This window comes from Coenobita brevimanus, chromosome 56 (genome assembly GCF_032717465.1).
Source record: "Coenobita brevimanus isolate Jiangsu-jjx chromosome 56, ASM3271746v2, whole genome shotgun sequence".
NCBI lineage: Eukaryota > Metazoa > Arthropoda > Malacostraca > Decapoda > Coenobitidae > Coenobita > Coenobita brevimanus.
This window is the reverse complement of record NC_137009.1, coordinates 23,351,272-23,371,425: the sequence shown is the minus strand read 5'-3', so window position 1 is coordinate 23,371,425 and position 20,154 is coordinate 23,351,272. Positions and strand designations below refer to the sequence as shown.

The 20,154-nt window shown below is 42.5% G+C and overlaps 1 protein-coding gene across 1 annotated transcript in view; it reads right to left on the bottom strand.

The window, feature by feature from the left end:
- The window catches only part of LOC145401661 (glutamate receptor ionotropic, delta-2-like), a 49,571-nt gene extending 33,120 nt beyond the window's left edge, over positions 1-16,451 (bottom strand). The window contains exons 1-4 of the mRNA XM_080273851.1: positions 15,939-16,451; positions 11,307-11,496; positions 4,530-4,535; positions 3,486-3,622 (exon numbers count right to left, since the gene is read on the bottom strand). Of these exons, the coding sequence (XP_080129977.1) occupies positions 3,486-3,622; positions 4,530-4,535; positions 11,307-11,496; positions 15,939-16,451 (846 nt within the window). The remainder of the gene's footprint in view (positions 1-3,485; positions 3,623-4,529; positions 4,536-11,306; positions 11,497-15,938) is intronic.
- Positions 16,452-20,154: the final 3,703 nt, after the last annotated feature.

Below are 20,154 nucleotides of genomic sequence, written 5' to 3'. Positions count from 1 at the left end.
ATAGATCCTGTGTCCAAGAAGAATGACGTTGGTATGTCATGACTGCTTCCGAGAATGACTAAACCCGAGGATGTTATGGGACCTACATGGCGGATGGGGAGTTGGGTTTCTGGTTCTACGTGATATTGGTCCGATACGGGCGCGGCGCTTCCCCCGACTGTGGGCGGTTGAGGTAACGACATTCCTCAGTGGTGTGAGTCGTGCTTGATTTGTGGTATTTGCAGTGTGGACGACATGAGCGGGAAGGCGTACGCTGTCTGGCTTCGGAGTGAGGACGTCTGTATGTACGGTCGCAACTGGATGCTCGATGTCCAGGATGACCACAGTACCAGCAAAGAATTGAAGATTGTCTGTTCCGTCGGGCGCTAGATTGATCACGACCTGCAGTAGGAGAGTGATGTGTGGCAGGTCTACTGCGTGTGATGGGACGGGAGCGAGATCAGTCTGGGGTAGTGGAGGTGTGACAGACTGAGGAGGCCAAGGGTTGGGCGGTGCCCTGACGCGTGTAGTTCGAACCTGTTCTTTCATGAATGGCTTTAGTGACCTGAATAATTTTATCTCCTGGATTGAAACCGATTTCCAAGGCTAGCTCTCGCTGTTTAGGAGTAAGCCAGTGAAGGAATCTCAGGTAACCAATTAAGTCAGCAAAGTTGGTGAGTGAAAGCATTGGAACGCCATTCTTGTCTTCTAACCATTTCGTGCCTACCAGTAATTGGAGCATCTCACTACTAGTTGCTTTCATGGCGGCGGCAGCTTCGCGGAGCTTGGCATATTGCGCTGGGACGCGCAAGTCCTCATCTAGTTGGTTTAGGAGATTAATGAATCCCATGAGAGACGCGGAATTTGAATGCTGGCAACAAAGGCTGATGAGTTCCGTACGAAAATCAGCAAAGGTACGAATGCTATCGAAATGTCCTGCACGGATCGCGGATCTGATGTCTGATTTACCGTGATGCAAGCGACTGAGGAGGTAAGCTACTTTGAGCGATTCCTCGGTAATTTGTCTATTATTTATTTCGGTTTCGACTTCTCTGAGGAAATCATAGACAGACCAAGTTGGGTCCTGGCCGGTAAATTTGGGACGATTGGCATCGTCGAGATAGATAGACTGTGGAGGGTTGGCCATGGCTGGAAGTGCAGAAGTGGCGGGAGGAGAGGTGTGGGAGAGAGAGAAGGCAGTGGCAGTTAAGGGCGAGGAAGACGGGGTATGAAGGGAGGCAGGAGAAGTAACGACAGTGGAAGGAGTAGAGGAAGAAGAAGGGAGAGTAGAGGCAGGAGTAGAGGAGGAAGTATCTGGATTTACGAGGGTAGGACGGGTAGTAAGTGATTCTGCGGGAAGTGAAACGGGAGTCTCAGGTACAGGGCGGTGGTACTCTTTGCCACTTCGTAAATGAGTGATTGTGTCAGAGTCGGCAGACGGGGTAGGAGCAGGTGATGTTTCCGGGTCGAGAGGGCTGGCGGTAAGCGGTTGACGTGGAAAGTATGACATTTAATGTGGCAATGGAAGATGAAAGGATGAAGATGGATACGTAGGTGGAAATGTATAAATAACAATGAGAGAATGGAACACACTAGGTGTGAAAATGAATGAAGGTGCGGGCATGGATGGTTTAAATAAAATGCGAAGGATGAGATGGATAATAAAGAACGTAGGTGAAGATGAAAACGGGGTAATGAAAATGAGATGGAATATTTACAATAACCAATCTGTAGAGAAAATCGAGGATAATCTCTAGAGAAAGGCTATATATACTATAGTTACACAGTAGAAACGGGAGTGTCGAGAAGTATGACGTGCAGGGTGGCTGGGCGTAGCTGGGCTGGAGCGGGGCGGGGCGGGGCGGGGCGACGGGGCGGGGCTGGGCGGGGCTGGGCTGTGGGGTAGAGACAGCTGGGCGGAGAGGAGAGGAGATGCCGCGATGAATCACCGTCAGTGAGTGGCGGTCTTAGGAGGCTCCGTAATGCAGACCAGATGCGGGCGACGGCGGAGGCCGGTGGTGGGTGGTGAGGCAGATGTCGGCGCAAGGCAGGTGTAGAGCTGGTGAATTGCAAATGCAGAGAATGGTGGTGGGCAGACAGCGGGCAGACAGTGATAAGTGGCACCGTGGGGGCAGGAGCTATGATGAGTCCGGAACAGGTGCTGGGAACAGGTGCAACAGGTGCGTAGGTCGGCGACGGTGACACTTGCGGTCGGGAACAAGGCGTATGGGTGCGGTTGTTTGAGAGGTGAGCACTGGCGAGAAAAATGGTACACTCGAAAAGCACAGCCAAGGTATAGAGGCACGGAGAAAAGGGCGAGGCTGGCAGATGCGAGACGTCGTGTATCTTGTTGTATCACCAAAAATCCAAGGAGGCGGTCAGAATGTGATGGTTCGAAACACCGCTGCTACCAAATGTAACTTGCAATACTTTGGTGATAGAAACTCCGTGTACAAACAGCTAGATAAGGAGTTTATTACAAACTCACAGTAAAACAGTCTACCCGTGTCGGCTGTCTGCTAAGAACTGATGCAATAACGCCGTCTTCAGGCGTGGGAGAGCATGCTGACCTATCAAATTTAGTGGGGGCATGTATGCATTGGGGGGGAACATATATACATCGGGGGTAGACATATTGTGGAGGAGGTACATAAATAAGAGATTCTAAATCCTCAAACTTGTTGCGCAGACTGAGTGCGTTAACATAGCAGACTCTAATTCCATCCCAAACAGTTGATGAACTAACTTTGCAGGTATTTACATTTAGGTTACCGCTCCTGGACGTTCCGCCTTTTTTATTTGAAGAGGGCAACTTTATCATGTGAAAGTCTACCTAGCCGTGCTGCTTCTACTGAGTTCAAATAGAGATCACCTTTCTAGAACAGGGTATGTTGCTCATAAAACTGGTCCCACAGATTGACATAGCCGACTCCTTCAGCAGAGAGATTTGCGACAGTTATTTGTGCTGAAGACCTTATCATAAAAACTATTCTCTGCCTTGATTCTTGGGAGTATACCAGATATTATTACATTATTGGACTTAGTTTCAAATCGTTTGATGTTGCGCTTCAGATCATTCTTACCAACATGGACCACATATACAGTTTTATCATTTGCGCCTTTTGTGACCTCATCACAGGCTTCTGCGATATCACATAGTCCACCTCCTGGAAAACAGTACCTCTTTCTGGTGCTGGGGGTGCATCCACAAAATTCCCCCAGCTGCCTGAGTACAATAGAGTCCCCAGTAAGCCTTCTGACTCACCAACCGATTCGGGAAGGATCTGGTAGTGATTGTACTTAGTTATGGGGAGGTGCTTCCTCGCACCTTTAACGGGTTTTGCACCATTTCTTACCGTTGTAAAGGGGCCTTCGCTTGGCGAGGGAAGTATGGAATCATTGGGTGAGGAAGATACCGGCACACTATCATTTGTAACTGCCTGATCAGTGAGGGCTGGTACGGGCTTGGTTTGTATGCGTCATCCTTCTTGAGTGTTGTGCCTGACTCCTGTGTCTGCCACTACAAACTCTTCCAGTATCTGAAACTCTGCCTTGAGTTCCCTGTAATTTTTCTGCATTTCAGCTAAACCATTTTCTAGGTCTCTTCTCATGATGCATAGTTTGCAAACAGGTGTCGAAAGTACTGGTAATCCAAAAAATACTGAGGCGCAAAACAACCAGTACACTCCTGGCAGACCTTCAGTCTAGATGGTATTATGCAGCAATATTTCCAAAATACCTCAACAATAAAAATAATATACAACTGGTTAATGGATGTTGTTACAAATGGATAATTTACTCTATTAGAAAAATATTGATTTTCTAGTGAGATTCGATTACTTTTTTATATATTATCTTCCTTTACCAGTAAAAAAAGAATAGAAAATCTACCTACTCTGTATGGCACAATCCAATCTACCATGAATTCTTTTACCAGTGTAAAAAGGATTGAAAATCTGCATGCTATGGAACAACCCAACTTACTCTGAATTCCTTTACCAGTGTAAATAAAAGAATAAAAAAAAAATCTACTTGCTATGGTACAACCCACTTTACCATGAATGCCTTTACCAGTGCAAATAGAAAAGATAATCCACTTGCTATGGTACAAACCCATCCTACCATGAATTCCTTTACCAGTGTAAACAGAAAATCTACTTGCTATTGTATAATCTAACTTACCATGAATTGTGGAAATACACCATAAACTGATTTACTGGGGAAAAAAATAGCAATAGAATGGAGGGAAAAATCAATATAAAACCTAATTTCACTCAGTGAACAACTGTTTATAGTGTAAAAACTATTTCACTGGTATAACATCAACACACAGTTGTCACTCTGTACAAAAGACAATGCTATTCACTTGCACTAAACCTCAAGCAACTCAATATTTGTTAGACTTTACAATGCCAAGGCGTACACAGTTGATAGTGGGAAAACACAGTCCAAAACAAAGCGAGCTGGTTGGTGAATGCGCTCTGAATACACTAACACCATTTACTTGTCAGAAAAGATAATCTACTTGCTAGGATATCGTTTTAACTGACCTTGATCTGCAGGAAAATAGGATATAATATGACTGAGACAAGAAATAAAGACGGGAAAGGGCAGGAAAACGATACAGAGGGTGGGAATATATGTAAACAAAGGGACAGGCGAACGAATTACACCTTTAACCCGTTCAAAAACTTTTACATGCAATCTGTTTTAATACTTTACACGGGGGAAATATGTCTAGAATTCTTATACACGGGCCTATTCACTTTCACACCGATATTCACTGTCGTTAAAACACTTGGCTATGCGGAGCGCTGATGAACGCGTCTGATTCCAAGATGATGGAGGGATGGTGGGGTGGTTGGACATGGTTTTGGGGGTGGGGGATAAGATGAGGGTCGGGGTGAGTGTTGGGTGGTTTGGGGTGTAAGGGAGTTTGGGGTTTGAGGCTGAGGGGATGGGGGAGGGTAAGAGGTGGTGGTGTGGCTGTGGGGATGGGGGAGGGTAAGGGGTGGTGGTGTGGCTGTGGGAGGGGTTCGGGGCAGTAGGGGTGGGGGTGGGAGGAGGGGGAATGGGAGGTTGGTGGGCGGTCAGTTGGAGGTTAGGGATCGTGACAGCATATGCGGACACCTGTCGTTTTGGCTCTACTACCCTCAGACACCATATTTGGACACCCGACTTTTAGGGGTTAATGGGTTCTCTTAGATCATAAGTTGGCTTGATCAATAATCAGAAACTGCCTTACAAATTGGATTCATTCAAGGAGATCAATTGCTTGAACTTCTGAAGGAGATAGCCGAAGGACTAGGCTAGGCACAAACGTCAATCGTCAGGTGGGTAGCCTACTCATACAACAAACATACTACAGATGGAACTAAAAGGGCTATGCAAGCCTCTCATGCATGAAAGGAGTGTTCACGTTTATGGCCGACTACCAAGGATGCCTCTAATAATGCTCACTCTTACTTGCGATGCATATCGCCAGCAGGTGGGCTTGACCAGTCAACTATGCATTGGGGCCACCAATCTAGCGAGTCAACTGTGCGCTGGGGCCAGCAGTCCTTGATCACATGCTGGCATTGTAGTGTCTCTGGACACCGTGTAATCGAGTTGCTGTCACAAACTAAGACAAGGCTATGGAGAATGGCGACAGCGTACACCTTTGCAACCCACTGTACCTTCTGCAAGTAACATAAGGAGACTACCGGCCATTCCACTAATGAGTGTCGATGCCATGCATAATGTTGGTCGGTGGAAGAGGAGCGCATCTCTCAGACAAATTGTCCACAACAACGGAAGATTCTGAGCTCCCCATTTGCCAAATTGGCCCTCTGACTTGCTTAGGTATAGTTATTCTAGGTAAAGATGAGGGAGTACCTACATCATTTTTCATGGATTCAGGGTCCTTGATGAACTTCATTATCATTAGAGGAACGATTAAACGGGTCTGCATTCTTTAACCACCTAGCATTCATCTTTAGGCGTTGATTTGTGGCTCAAAATATCACATGAAGGGCAAGGAAACTCTAGAAGTACAGAGTGATGAATTATTAGACCCCTTCACAGCTGAGTTTCATGTCACAAACAAACTCTGATATACCGCAGATGTTTTAATTGGCACAGACACCATAGCCCAACATTCTTTTAACTAATACCTGTTTGTGGTGGTATTAAAGTAAAGGAACTTTCTGTATCTGACATGGATTACCCACACCCTGTCCTTTCACAAGTAAATTTAATCACTTAATCTACTGTGACTCCACCACCACCAGATGAGAGTAAGGTGAAGCATTAACTAGCATCTCATAACATCCCCTCTAACAGTGGCACAATGGTTGAATCATTTACTTCTCATCTAACTATCTCAAACAGTCTGAATGACATGCTACAAAATGCAGAAGTCAAACAAGCAATAACAAAAGGGTGCACAATTTTGTTGCCACACGAATTCACAAAAATTTCTGTCAGTGCTGTAGGTGCAAAAGAAGGAGAGGATGCACCAACCTTACCTGAGACGTTTTATGTGAATGGCTTGATATTATGAGTCAGCATTGTGTAACGCGTTGGAGGAAAAAAAAATTTATTTGTATTTACTGAATGTCACAAATGCTCCACTAACTTTAACAGTACAAAGATTGGGTATTTCCTGTTGTACCCATTGGCTGTAAAGGTGTGCCAGGATATATCATTCTCTGTAACCACTAAATGATGTTAAGTCACCTGGTGTGTATGCAGCTCAAAACTCTAGACTAAAACTGCGACTCCTTCAAGTAACCTTGCTTCACATGTATATCCAGTCAATTTTCCCCTATGTAAAGAGCAATGTTAAATCTCTTGCAGACATGTAGAGATGCTGTTGCCTTACTTGGCGAACCTATGGGGAATACGGACAAGATACGGCATTCTATTGGATTAATTTCCAGTACTCAGCCATTTTATGTGCATGTAGACTACTACATACCTTGCGACTTGCGACAACAAACAGACGAAACAGTAAAGGCTATGTTAGATCAGGACATCACTGAACACTGTCAGTCCGTGGAACAGTTTGCTTCTTCAAGTACCCATGAAACATGGAGAATTTAGGCCTATGGTTGACTATCATAAAGTACCTGATTTATACCCGTTACCAGTCATAAGAGATTTACTGGAATCATTTGGCCAGAATGACGTAGTTTTCACCTTGCATGACTTAGTGGATACAGACAAGTAGAAATGGAAGAGTTATCTCACCCAATAACTGCTTTCAGTACCCCTTCTGGACACAATCAATTTATGAAGCCCCCTCGATCTTACAAACATTCCATCTGTATTCATGAGGCTGACACATTGTGTATTTAGTGGTATGATGGGTCATTCCCATTCTGCCCGTTAAGCTGACATAATTTTAGTGAATAAGTCCATCCTAGATCATTTTGCCAAGCTACAACAGGTTTTTGATTGCCTTCAAATGGTAGGTGTAAAGGTTAATCTCAGTAAATGTGGCTTTTTACGTGAGAGGTTTAAATTTCTGGGGCATGTGGATGATGCTGAAGGAATTCACAACAGATGAGAATGTTAAAGCAGTTTCTAACTTCCCAGAACCTACCAATACTGTTGATGTATGGAGTGTTCTTGGTCTGAGTGGCTGCAATCGGCGATATATTCAAAGGTACGCACAAACTGCCACTTCTCTGACTAATTACTTAAGAAAAATGAACCTTGTATTTGGACCAAAGATCGGTCACAGGCTTTTGAAACAGTGAAGACTGCACTTGCTAATGTCCCAGTTCTGGCATTCCTTGATTATAAGAAACCTTTTCTTCTTTGTACAGATGCACCTGCAGTAAGAACTAGTGCAGTATTGGTGCAAGCTGATCATGCAAAGGGGAAACGTGTAATTGCGTATGCCAGTTGTGTCCTTAACACCGCAGAACGCAACAACAGTGTTACTGTTTGGGATGCTTTAGCACTTGTTTGCTCTCTCAAACATTTCAGAGATATAATATACGGATATCCAGTGCATATTCAAACAAATCATCTCCCACTTTGTGATTTATTCAAAAGAAGAAATCTTACAGGTCGCCTGGCATGATGGTCAGTTGTTATGCAAGACCTAGCCTTTCAGTACTTTAGAGGGAGGCGGTGGCTGAGTCGGTAGAGAGGCGGCCTGCAGTCCTGATGGGACTAGGTTCGAATCCCGGCTGGGGCAGGGAACAGTTTAAGGATTTGAATTTCATAAAAAACAGACTTTCCTGATCTACCAGATGACCCGCCGACATGTAAAAATACCCCCTCTAATACCATACACCAGTCTTGTATGAGACAGCCCCTAGCATGTATTCAATATGGACGGTGAGTGTTAGCACCGAAGTGGTGACATGTGGAGGTGTAGGAGGACTATTGGGCCTTGGGATGGGCTACTGCCCCCGAGCTATAGGCCCTGAAGCCTTTGCCCAGAGTCGGACACATAAAAAAAAAAAAAAAAAAAATCAAATGTAGTTGCAGATGCTCTTTCACGTCACTTAACCGCGCAGTCTCACCAGGTCAACCCAATGATGCTCCTCACACCACTCTAATCTCAGATGTAGTTTATATTATTGTCAGTACACAGAGCCTCTGTGGTCCAAGGTTATTTATTTTCTAGAATATGGAGATGCTTCATCCTTACCTACTCTGCCAGTACCAAGAGATGATCTCAAGTTAGACAATGATATCTTGAACAGGAAGACATCCCTTTACAAGGAAGATATACAGGTACCTAATAAAGAGGTACACATCAACCAGTTGTTCCCACTGGTCTAATACCTACAGTACTCCATATCGATCATAACACACCCCATGCATCCCATTTGGGAGAAGACTAATGTTTGTGACAAGCACGTCTTTCATTTTATTTTTTGGCCTACTTTGCGGAAGGACATTCATTTCCATTGTGATTCCTGTGTCTCCTGCAATCGTCATAAAAGGTCAACCGGATTACCTGCCCCACTTTTGCAATATCCAATTCCATCACGTCCTTAAGAAACCGTTTGAATTAAACTCCTTAAATTACCTCTTATAACGAAATCCGGTGCCGAGTATTTGTTCATAGCAGTCGCTAATTTTTTCACGTTACTGTGTCCCCCTGGTTCTCCATGACAAGACCTCTATAAGTGTCGCACTTGCATTTATAGATCACATCACCATTCACTAAACAGTCTACTATTGTTACTGATAATGGCACGGAATTCAACAATAATCTTCTTGTTGAGATTCGTATGCAGTATAACATCAATAAATGTAATGTACACAGCCATCCAGCTTCCAATAGCCTTGTCGAAAGACAAAGTAGAAACGTATTGGGGTGCCTGGGGCATTTAAGTTCTCAGAGCGCCTGTTGGGATGAGTGGATACCCCAAGTTGTGGCCTCAATCAGTAGTTTCATTAATGCATCGATTGATGAAACTCCATTTTTTGTCTAATGTGGGTTTGATAAAGAATTGCCATATTCAATACTGTCGTCGAAACCCGGTCCACTCAGTATATTGGGATGAGTATGTGAAAGTTAAAATGACAGTCTTTCAGAATATATATCAGTAAGTCAAAGTTAACCTGGCCTTATCTAATGAGGGCATGGTACAATGTCAGCATTCACCTCCATCACCTATCCACAACGAGGTCGGAGACAGTATTTACTCTTTCATATACACATAGTTCTAAATTAGATGATAAATTAACAGGCTCACACCACATGATAACTCATAAAGGTAACATATTTGAAATACAGGAATTATCCACTAGTAATACTAAATGGGTGCACGCAGATGATCTTAACCCGACCCATCCCGATCACTCTTCCACCACTGACTCCCCCCAATCCTGACCATTTTAGGAAATTTTTTTTTTTTTGGGGGGGGCTCAAACCTCCGCTTTTGGTGAGAAACATCGAAAATTCATAGAGAAATCGCTCACCTGAGGTTAAAATACTCGATCCAGGTAGCAGTACCTCCTTACCTTACTGGGTTTTCTAACAGGCTGGCACCAAAGAAAACGAGTTCTATGGGAAGGTAACTATTTCACTATTTGCTGAGTCCTACATTGACTCACGCTAGCAATTCCTACGCCCATTTTCATTGGAATTACATATATGAACTTTAATATCGTACACTTTCTTATGCTGGAATTATTTACATTAAATTTAAATTATCCTGCATCGACTTATGCTGGAAATCTGACACCGACTTACATTGGAATTTCCTGTATTGACTTATATTGAAAAACCTTACATTGACGTGCTGCAGAAATCCTACTATGACTTACACAGAAATAACTTAGCTTGAATTAGGTTGAAATGGCCCAGTCTGATGCACTTCGGAAATGTTGATTTTGTTTCATGATTAGGTTCAACTGGATACCTTGACTCACGTGACTGAAAAGGAGAGCACCAAAGTATTGTGAGACTTCATGTTGAGTTTTAACCCGCCCCGTCCCGTCGACGTATGGGTACGTTGCAATGATTTGCATTTGCCAGTCCCGGCGACGTACCGGTACATTGTGCAATTGCAAGGTCCCTAATTTGCACAATTTTCAATTTTCGTGCGTGATTTCGCTAATGATTTTTGGCACATATACACGGGACACCTTCCTCTATTCCTCTACAAGATGCCAAGCAGGGACAATGCCTTACACCGCATAACTTCCCCCCTCCCCCCCCTCACGCCATTGTCTCGGCAATTCACCTGTTACCAGTGACCTGGCCAGTAAAGATATTCAGGGCCAGAGTGATTCCCCAATCGATGACAATGTGGAGGACAATGTTTACATAGCATTAGGGGAAGAAACAGTCAGAAATAATCATCAGGTAATGTGGCAAAAAAAGGTCAGGTATGGTGATTAGTTAGTGAGTGAAAATGCTTATAATGCCTTTATTACTGCTTAAAAACCAATATACTCTCATACTACATATAAATTCGTACCAAGTAAGTAAATAAATACCGTTTATGAGTGGATAAAATAGTTACCCTGCCATAGAACTCGTTTTCTTTGGTGCCAGCATGTTAGAAAACCCAGTCAGGTAAGGAGGAACTCCTACCTGGATTGAGTATTTTAAACCTCAGGTGAGCGATTTCTCTATGAATTTTCGATGTTTCTCACCAAAAGCGAAGGTTTTAGCCAAAAAAAATTTTTTTCAAAAATACCTCGGGATTGGGGGATGTCGGAGGTGCAGAAAACCTCGGGACGTGACGGGTTAAGGATGGAGGGGGACAGAAGATGAAATAGTTGGTTAGGTAGTAAATTCCAGAAGAAATACATTCAGGGCACAATCCACCATACTGTTTATACTGGAACATCCAACTTTAACTCACACTGGAAAGGAGTAATGAGCTTCTTCCAGGGCGAACTCGGGGGACTCTTGGCTGTGATGAAGGTGAGGGCATCCATGAAGTACATGATGGTCGGATCCATGGAACTGGCTCGCTCCTGCATCATGATTAGGCCTAAGGAGAAGTTTGCCCGCCCAAACTCAACGTCACCCATTATCCCAGTCCAGTGACCCTGGGAATGGAGGAGACTTTTTATTTTTTTATGCAAGGAAGAAGAAACCAAAGGCCAGGAACCTGTAAAGTTTTCCCTCCAAGAAAAAAAAAAATAGATAACTGAGCCAAATTCAAGAACCATTCATTTCAAGATGCTTGGGCACACTAAGGTTGAAAGACTTGGGATCAGAGGCAGGAGGAAATACAGACAGAGGGAGGCTGTTCCAGAGTTGACCTGTTGCATACATCCAGGACTGGGAGTAACAGTTAATTCTTGCATTAGAGAGTTTGGCAGAGTTTGTTGCTAGACCGGTCCTACGTGCCCGTTGTACCGGTGGAGGGAATGCAAGTGGAAAGTTCAGAGGAACAGTGACCAATGAAGTAGCGATAGAAAAGAGATTAAGATGCAATCATGAAGCGGAAAGACAGAGGTTGACGAGAGCCAGTGAGAGTAGTAATGAGAAGACAAGCCTTTGACTCCACCTTAATGAGAAGAGCTGTATATGGGGAGCCTGCCAACACGTGAGAGTTGTACTCTACACAGGGGCGAATAAAACCTGTGTATAAAGTCAACAACTGCGTAGGGGTACAGAATGCATAGAGTCGACTTAGAACACCCAGTCTCTTGGATGCTGATTTTACAAGGGAGCATATGTTCTTTCCAAGGTAAATCCCAAGAGAATGAAACCCCAGGTATGTCTAAAGATGCTGCAGGATTGAGCTGGATATTGTTTGAAATTAGAGGGTACTTTTGTGGAAGATTTTGTCAGGTTGATAGACATAAGAACTGCGTTTTAGATGCATTAAAATCAGAGATATAAGCTAAATCAGACATTAGGTGTGTTATTGCCTCATCCGTTTGTTGAAGTAACTGCTGAGATGGACGCTGTGGGAAGCGAATGGAAAAGTGAATGGTTGAGTCATCAGCGTATGAGTGGACAGTTATATGTACTGCTTAGCAAGTCACTGATGAATAAAATAGGACAGAGCCCTGAGGTTCACAACTATTGATAGCTCTAGGAGAGGAACGGTGGCCGTCTACAACAACAGCTATAGAACGACCAGAGAGGAAGCTGGAGATCAAGGCACAGACAGAAGGATAGAAATCGTAAGAGAGAAGTTTGGAAATAAAAGAATTATACCAAACTCGATCGAAAGCCTTTGAGATGTCAAGTGTAATTGCAAAGTTTTCGCCAAAGTCAAGAAAGGGGGATGACCAGTAGTCTGAGAGGTAAGTGAGAAAATTGCCAGTGGAGCGTCCCTGGCGGAACCCATACTGACGACCAGAAAGAAGGTTTTGATAGGAAGGATGCTTTATTTTTATTTTTTTTTGTTAAGAATAGACTCGAAAACTTTTGAAACACAGGATGTTAAAGCAATTGGACGATAGTTAGAGGGTTGGGAATGGTCACCCTTCTTTGGGACTGGCTGAATGAGAGCAAACTTCCAGGAAGAACGAGAGGTACAAGTTGTTACACAAAGGCAGATAAGTTTACCTAGGCAGGGTGTAAGCACAGAAGCACAGTTCTTGAGGATAACAGGAGAGATCCCATCAGGCCCATATGCCTTATTAGTATTAAGACCAGTGATGGCAGAATATACATCAATTGAAGAAATTGTAATGTCACCCATGAGGAAGTCAGAGGGGGGAAGTGATCGAGGAAAAGCATTGGAATCGTCCAAAGTGAAATAACAGAAAGTCTGAGCGAAGAGTTCTGCTTTACCAGTAAAAGAAATAGTTAGAGAGCTATCATAGTGCTAAAAAGAAGGGAAGGATGGTAAGGTAAAGTTGTTAGAAAGGTTTTTGGTGCCAGAAGGAGCGGGGACAATTGGAGCTGGTGAGTTCAGAGCATTTAATATGAATGAAATTATTTTTAGCTGTGCGAAGAAAAGACTTCACACGATTCTGGGCAGAAATATATAAGAGATGAGATGGAGGAATGGGTTGGCTCCGGTACCATTTGTAGGCCTTCTTGTTGTGGACACCAGTAGTACAAGAGTGAATAAGCCATTTTTTTTTTTTTTGCATTATTCAATGGATATGAGAAATGAAAGTATGCTTCCGTGCCCGAGATAATAACTTCCATAATGCGCAAGGCACACTCAGCTGGATCTTGGCCATGGAAGCAATAATCATTCCAGGGAAAACAAAGCAGTACTTCCTGAGGGTCTCTCAATCAGCAGCTCAGAAGTTCCACAACTGACGCTCCTTTGGAGAGTCCACAGGGTTCTGTGATTGTGACAGGAGCAGCCCAATGGAGAGGAAAGATCAACATTGAAAGCAGAATAATTAGTTGCAAGGAAGAGGTCGAGTATAATGGAACTCTCTCCAAGGCGGTCAGAGGTATGGGTAGGGTGCTGTGCAAGTTGCTCAAGGTCATTAAGGATAGAAATGATGTAGGCTTGTTGACCAGGTGGATCAGCGAAATGAGAGGAGATGCAAAGGTGGTGGTGAACACTGAAATCTCCTAGAATGGATATTTTAGAGAAAGGACAGATAGGTAGTATGTGTTGCATCTTAGAATTATGATAATCGAGGAATTTTTCATAGTCAGTAGAATTAGGGCATAAGTAAACAGCACAATTATATTTGGTCAGAAAATGACCGGAAAGCCGAAGTCAGAGAGTACAGAATTCAGAAGATTAAAGTTCAGGAACACGAGAGCGAGTGATGTCGTTGCTTACATATGCATAAGTCACCTTTGGCTTTGAAATGAGTATAGAGAAAGTGAGAGGATACAGAGATGGGTTTGCTATTCAACTCGGACAGCTGAGTTTCAATTAGGAAAAGAAGGTGAGGTAGAGAACGATGGGACCTATATATTTTTTACTTTAAGTTGACCTAAAACTGCTATATTTTTATTTCGACTGCTGTTTTGTAACAAGAGATCGAAATTGAAATAGGGTGCTCTTCATGAAGTAATGCAATGGAAGAGCGTAGTGTTGTCTCCGGCAACTGAGCTGTATGAAATAAGCCGATAAATGACGAAAATATAGGCATGTTAAATTGAAATAATTGTGGTGAATTCGTCGCTATCATTCCAAGCTCAAGGAGTAATTGGCCTTCAGCATCAACCATCACGCCAATCTAATGGCCCTTCTTGATGAGAAACAAGACTGAACCGGAATTTATGGCCACGTACTTAAAACTTAAACACTGGAGCAGAAACCAAGTTCCCAAAATGAGAGATGGGAAACGACAAAATCCAGTGAACTGGGTCTCTTCTCAATAATGGCGAGGCTAACGGAAGTGAGTTAGAGAGATACGTTTTGCAAATCAGTGAAGTGAGATAGAGAACATATAGACTGAGAATGACGGGGTCCAGTGACAAGGTTTGTTTGTACTTTATGGCTTGAATTTCATCGCAACTTATAACGTTGATCCATTGGCCTCCAAAATGAAGGAAGAGACTGGTTCAGGAGTTATGGTTGTATCCTTAAAACTTTAATCGACAAGAAAACAAGCCTCCAGCATTTTGTAATAATTTCCGAGTGCTTGACGAAGACAGAATATAACCTATAACCCAAATTGGATCAAGTGAATTTGCTCGTTCCTATACCACGACCAGGCGTAAAGAGGTGGCACGTTCGAATTCAACATCACAGTTGGCATTGAGATTAAGAAAGAAGACATGTTCAGAACGAAAGGATTTCCACGATACACGGCGAAGCTAGACATTTGATTATCCAAACTCAGGGTCATCCATCTTCCCAATCCATTTCTTTGACGAGTAACAGAAGAAAATTAGTACTGGGATCCACTGAATATGCTTGTTTCTGCGTCATGACCAAGGTACAAAGAAGGGTTGGCTTATCCGAATTCAATGTCAGAAATAATGTTTAGTGAAGAAAATATCCGGTGCAGTAAATTTTTGTTCGGTGCAATTCTTGATGCAGTTAATATTAGTTGAAGTTTATATTTGTTGTAGTTAATATTTTTTGCAGTTATATTTGCAGCAGTTAATATTTGCAGCAGTTAATATCTGCAGCAGTTAATATTTGCAGCAGTTAATATTTACCACAGGGTATGTATTAATTTGGTGCAACTAGTTTTTGGAACAGCTGATACTCGTTTTTTGCCATTCATGTTTGGTGGGGCTAAAGTTAGTTTGGTGCTACTAAAATATGATGCAACTGCTGTAATAATTAGTAAACATTTACATGAATATGAGGGTACACGTTTGATTTAATGCTCATCACTGTATGCATGAAGGTTAAATATGTAGGACATATTAACAAATAACCAGAAACTGTACGTGAAAGCCGTATTTCCCCTCAGCGTGCCCTGTAAAGCCATGAAACATGCCTGTCATTGTTCACATTATAACTACCAAATATTAGGAAAAACAGGACTTGCCAGAAATTTTAGTTCAAACTGAAATCACACACACACACACACACACACACACACACACACACACACACACACACACACAGAGGGAGAGAGATCCCAATACTCACATCATCTTTGAGAACACCCCATTCACCATCAGCGGGCATGACGATGTCGTAGGTGAAATTCAGTTTATAAGCGATTGCATCCAGAGTGTTAATGTCAATGGATGGTTTAGGTATCACCACCCTGGATCCTTCAACAATCTCATAGTCCACAAGTGGCCTGTATTGCAAAGCAGAGCCTATAAGTTTGGTTCCGTAGAAATTAGCCATCTGATCTGGGAATATGTCATTGGTATTTGCAAGGCCCTTGTCACTGGACCATTTGTTTACACTGAGAACATTGGGGAAGCCTGAAGGATGGAAAAGCTGGCGGATTAACACACGCCAGTAGGTACTGTTTTGATTCGTCTGTGGGATGATGACTGCCATGTTTTGCTCCTTCCCAAGGCGTTGACCCAGGAGGAAACGTTCAGCAACTACGGCGTCGTTGGCTTGGACGAGGAAGTATTGTGTTAGCTTGTTGGAGGAAGCGTCTGTTAGTAAAGTCAACAGTTGGGAGTCGGGTGGTTCTGGCATCATGTACGTTATGCAGGAATACGGACTCACTCTGGTTATGTATTTCTTTATGTATTTCAGTGTTTTATGATTTTGATGAGAATTTTTCTGACTGAGGATGATTTTCACATCTGTTTTTGCTTGGTCTACAACTAGGGTTTCCACTGATTTTTTTGCATAAGTTTTGACCTGTCTGGAATTTAGTGCATATTCTGGATATGTGCTTGTTCCATTATTTGACAGCGAGTTTGATTTATTACCTTCTTCAGGCAATATCACAGCTCTGAGACACTTTGGGGTGTACTGTTCAGCCAGACGATTTATTATAGTTGATGCCTGTATGGCTTCCATGTTACCATTTGTATCCACCTCTGCAGCCACAGTACTTGAGAGACGTCGCTTACCTGCTGATGATTTTACTATGAGCAGACCAATCATTAATGTGGCTGCCGAATGAGTCGGTAATCCCATGACAGTATGAAACCTGAAAAGTGCAGAAACTTGTCATAGTGTAAGGAACGTAAAATTTAGGTATGCCATACACTAAAATCTACCTGATTGTGGGTTCTTACAATAAATTAAATAATACTTATTTACTCTTCTTAATGCAGTTTCATTGTCATGATTATATTAGAATCAGTTATATATATATATATATATATATATATATATATATATATATATATATATATTAGGGTGGTTCTTAGGTATATAAAATGCAAACAAACTGGCCCCCCTCCCTTTCTAAGGGAGTATTAGCCGTTCAAAGACGGGTGCATCATGGTTGCTAAACACTCACTGTTGCCCGATAAACGTTGATTATCTGGCGTCAGGAAACTTTTTACGATGTCCTATCACTACCTGAAGCAGAAACTGGGTTTGCTGTTCGTCACGTGTCAGTAGACGATTATACTCTTCAATGAGAGCAACTCCACACTCTGAATGGGCATTTGTAACAGTGAGGCTATTGACAACCTTAAGTTCCTCTCCATAATCCATTAGAACTGACCAAGTGTCTGGATTCTGGTTTAGGAAGTCAATTGCGAGATGAAGCTTTTCAAAGAAAGATAGAGACCGTTTGGTCACAAAACCAGAGAGATTAATTGCTTAACATTTGCTGGATTGATTACCTGTCGCTCAGGAGCATCTTCTGTCCCCTTGCATTCCCTCATTGCTCTTGCCATAAGCATCTTTGTAGGTGTGGACACTGAGGAATAAAAAAATGCAAGCACCACGAGCTCCTCTGACAGGTACCACAGATGTGATGAAGGCTTGGTTAGAACAGGTTTTGATAAAGCAGTGTTGACACTGGCATAGTCGTCAAGGGCTTTCAAAAGGTTGAGATCATTGTTTGGTGCTGATGCATGCTAAAGAGCTTCAGTCCATGCTTTGAGGTATACCATAACTGCAAAGACACACATCAGATAAGGGCCATTATTTTCCCTGACTGTTGGATTAAACTGACAATGTAATAACCAAATCATGAATGAGTTTATTACCTAGGACATTCACCTTGCATGGTGTACACGACCTGGTGCTATAAAGTGGACTCTCAAGAAAATCAATGCTAGCTCTACCAATTCCGTATATTTATCACGGAGGTCTTGTCGCTCTACCAGTGACTTCTTTGGCCACGGCACTTGTTCAGGGTCAGTGATATCAGCTGTCTCTTCGTAATCAGCTATTGTCACATAGGAATTTTTGTTGATGGACTCCCACTAGTTTTGAAACGTCTTGAAAAGCAAGACATTTTGCCCTCTGCTAGTATTCGTAAGTACAGTAAATGCTGTTTCAGCAAGAAGTTCCATTATATGGTGGCGGCATGCCAAATACAAAAGGTCTTTCTGAAGCTCCTGTTCGATGAGAATACATGCACATGGCTTTTGTCCAGTGTTAGCTTCTGTGGTATCAGATGACAATCCTATAACCTTTTCTCTCAAATCTCATTCATTTAGAGAAGATACTACAGCCTCGGCTTGTTCTGATCCTGTCCACTTTTCTGACTTTGCAACCTCCGTGAGCTGGGAAACCCCATTATCAGTAACTAGAATAAGTAGATGGTCAATATGTTGCTTTGTTGTTAAATCTCTGAGGAGCTTTCCATCCCAGTGCACAATAAGTGGGATATCAGCATGAAACTGAGCCTTTAGTGTTTCTGCAACGAATTTCCTGTGTTTCTGACGCATGCATTGAGTTTATGAACGGTTGATGTTAAATTCTTCAGACTGTTGGCCTATTGAGCGCAGTGTTTCTGTTAAAACAATAAAGCAGCCCCATCTGATATTTTCTCCTGTCAAAAGCCACTGAAAGAGATGGAGGTATTATGTTTTGTGTGCCCCTGCGACGTTTGAACTTACTACTTCCTGCAACAGCATCAACAGAGCCTTCCTCTTCATTTGCAGATTCATCTGTGCTACTGCTGGAAGATGACACCAACTGCACCATGCTTGAAGATGCTACGTCTGCAGTTTCCTTCTCCCATTGCCTTTTCCGTTCTTCTTCCTTAATCTTCCTCTTCAAAGGTCCGTTTTCTTTTCCAGTCTGCTTCCTATTACTTGGCTTCATTGTTCCTTTACGGCCTGGTTCTTGTTGAGCAATTAGGAATTCTCAGTCATCTTGCTTTGTCATTATTGTGTGGGCATCAGTGGTGGCTATGTCAAACAAGTTTGGCATTTCTGTCTCAAAGTCCTTCTCAGTTTGTACCTGTTTTTCCTTGTATCTATTTTTCCTTTTCTTTATACTCTGATAATTCTTGTACAACTTCTCTAGTTTACTAATTGCATTATCTTTGCGGATCATTGGAATTCTAGCTTTCTCCCGAAAGTCTTTTACACGTGTGACTACTGTAGTGGCACTTTCCCTTATTGTCTTACCCTCTTTTATGTGAAGGTGCAAAAAGAATGAAAGAACTTGTCCCTTAGAAGGCAGCTTTGCTCCTTCAATTCTATTTTCCGGTTTGCATAGGTAGTCCTTAGATCTAGTTGTCATGGTCAGTCACTGATGGACTTCAATAACTTTCAGTATTCTGAAATAAACAAACATGTATAATAGACAATGAAATAAAGAAAACAGCAAATCAAAGTATAATCAATTAAAAATACGAATTAAGATAAAAGTTGTACCTGTTGTTATATCAAATCCCAATATGCAGTTGACACCATTTTAAACTTCACTTCACGCAGTTTTGATTACTCATTGTATAAACTAAACTGTCAAAATATTACCAAATATATCTGTGTAGTTTATTGCTCTCTCAATGCTTCTTCTGAACCCAGTGTATTTGATTCCATTTCCACAAGCTTGAGTAACCTTAATCTTGCTCTTAACACCGAAATTACCATCTTGGGTGATTTTAACATACATAATGTTGAATGGTTATTGCACTCTGCAAGGTCTGACGGTGCTGGTCTAGAGTGCGAGCTGTTTGCGGAATCATTTAATCTCACACAACTGGTAAAGCAACCAACCAGAATACCAGATAATCCTGACCATAATGCCCATCTTTTGGATCTGTTCCTGACAAATAATCCAGATCAGTACAGGTTAGAAATACTGTCCCCACTTGGATCCCCTCACCACAGTCTTATCAAAGCCTCATTAGTTAACCCTCCCAAACCTCCCCATTCTGAACCTGTCAGGGTGACCCGATGGCACTTTGATAGGGCAAACTGGGATGAATTTAGAAATTATCTTGATGACATTCCATGGCAGTCTTTTTTCTCTA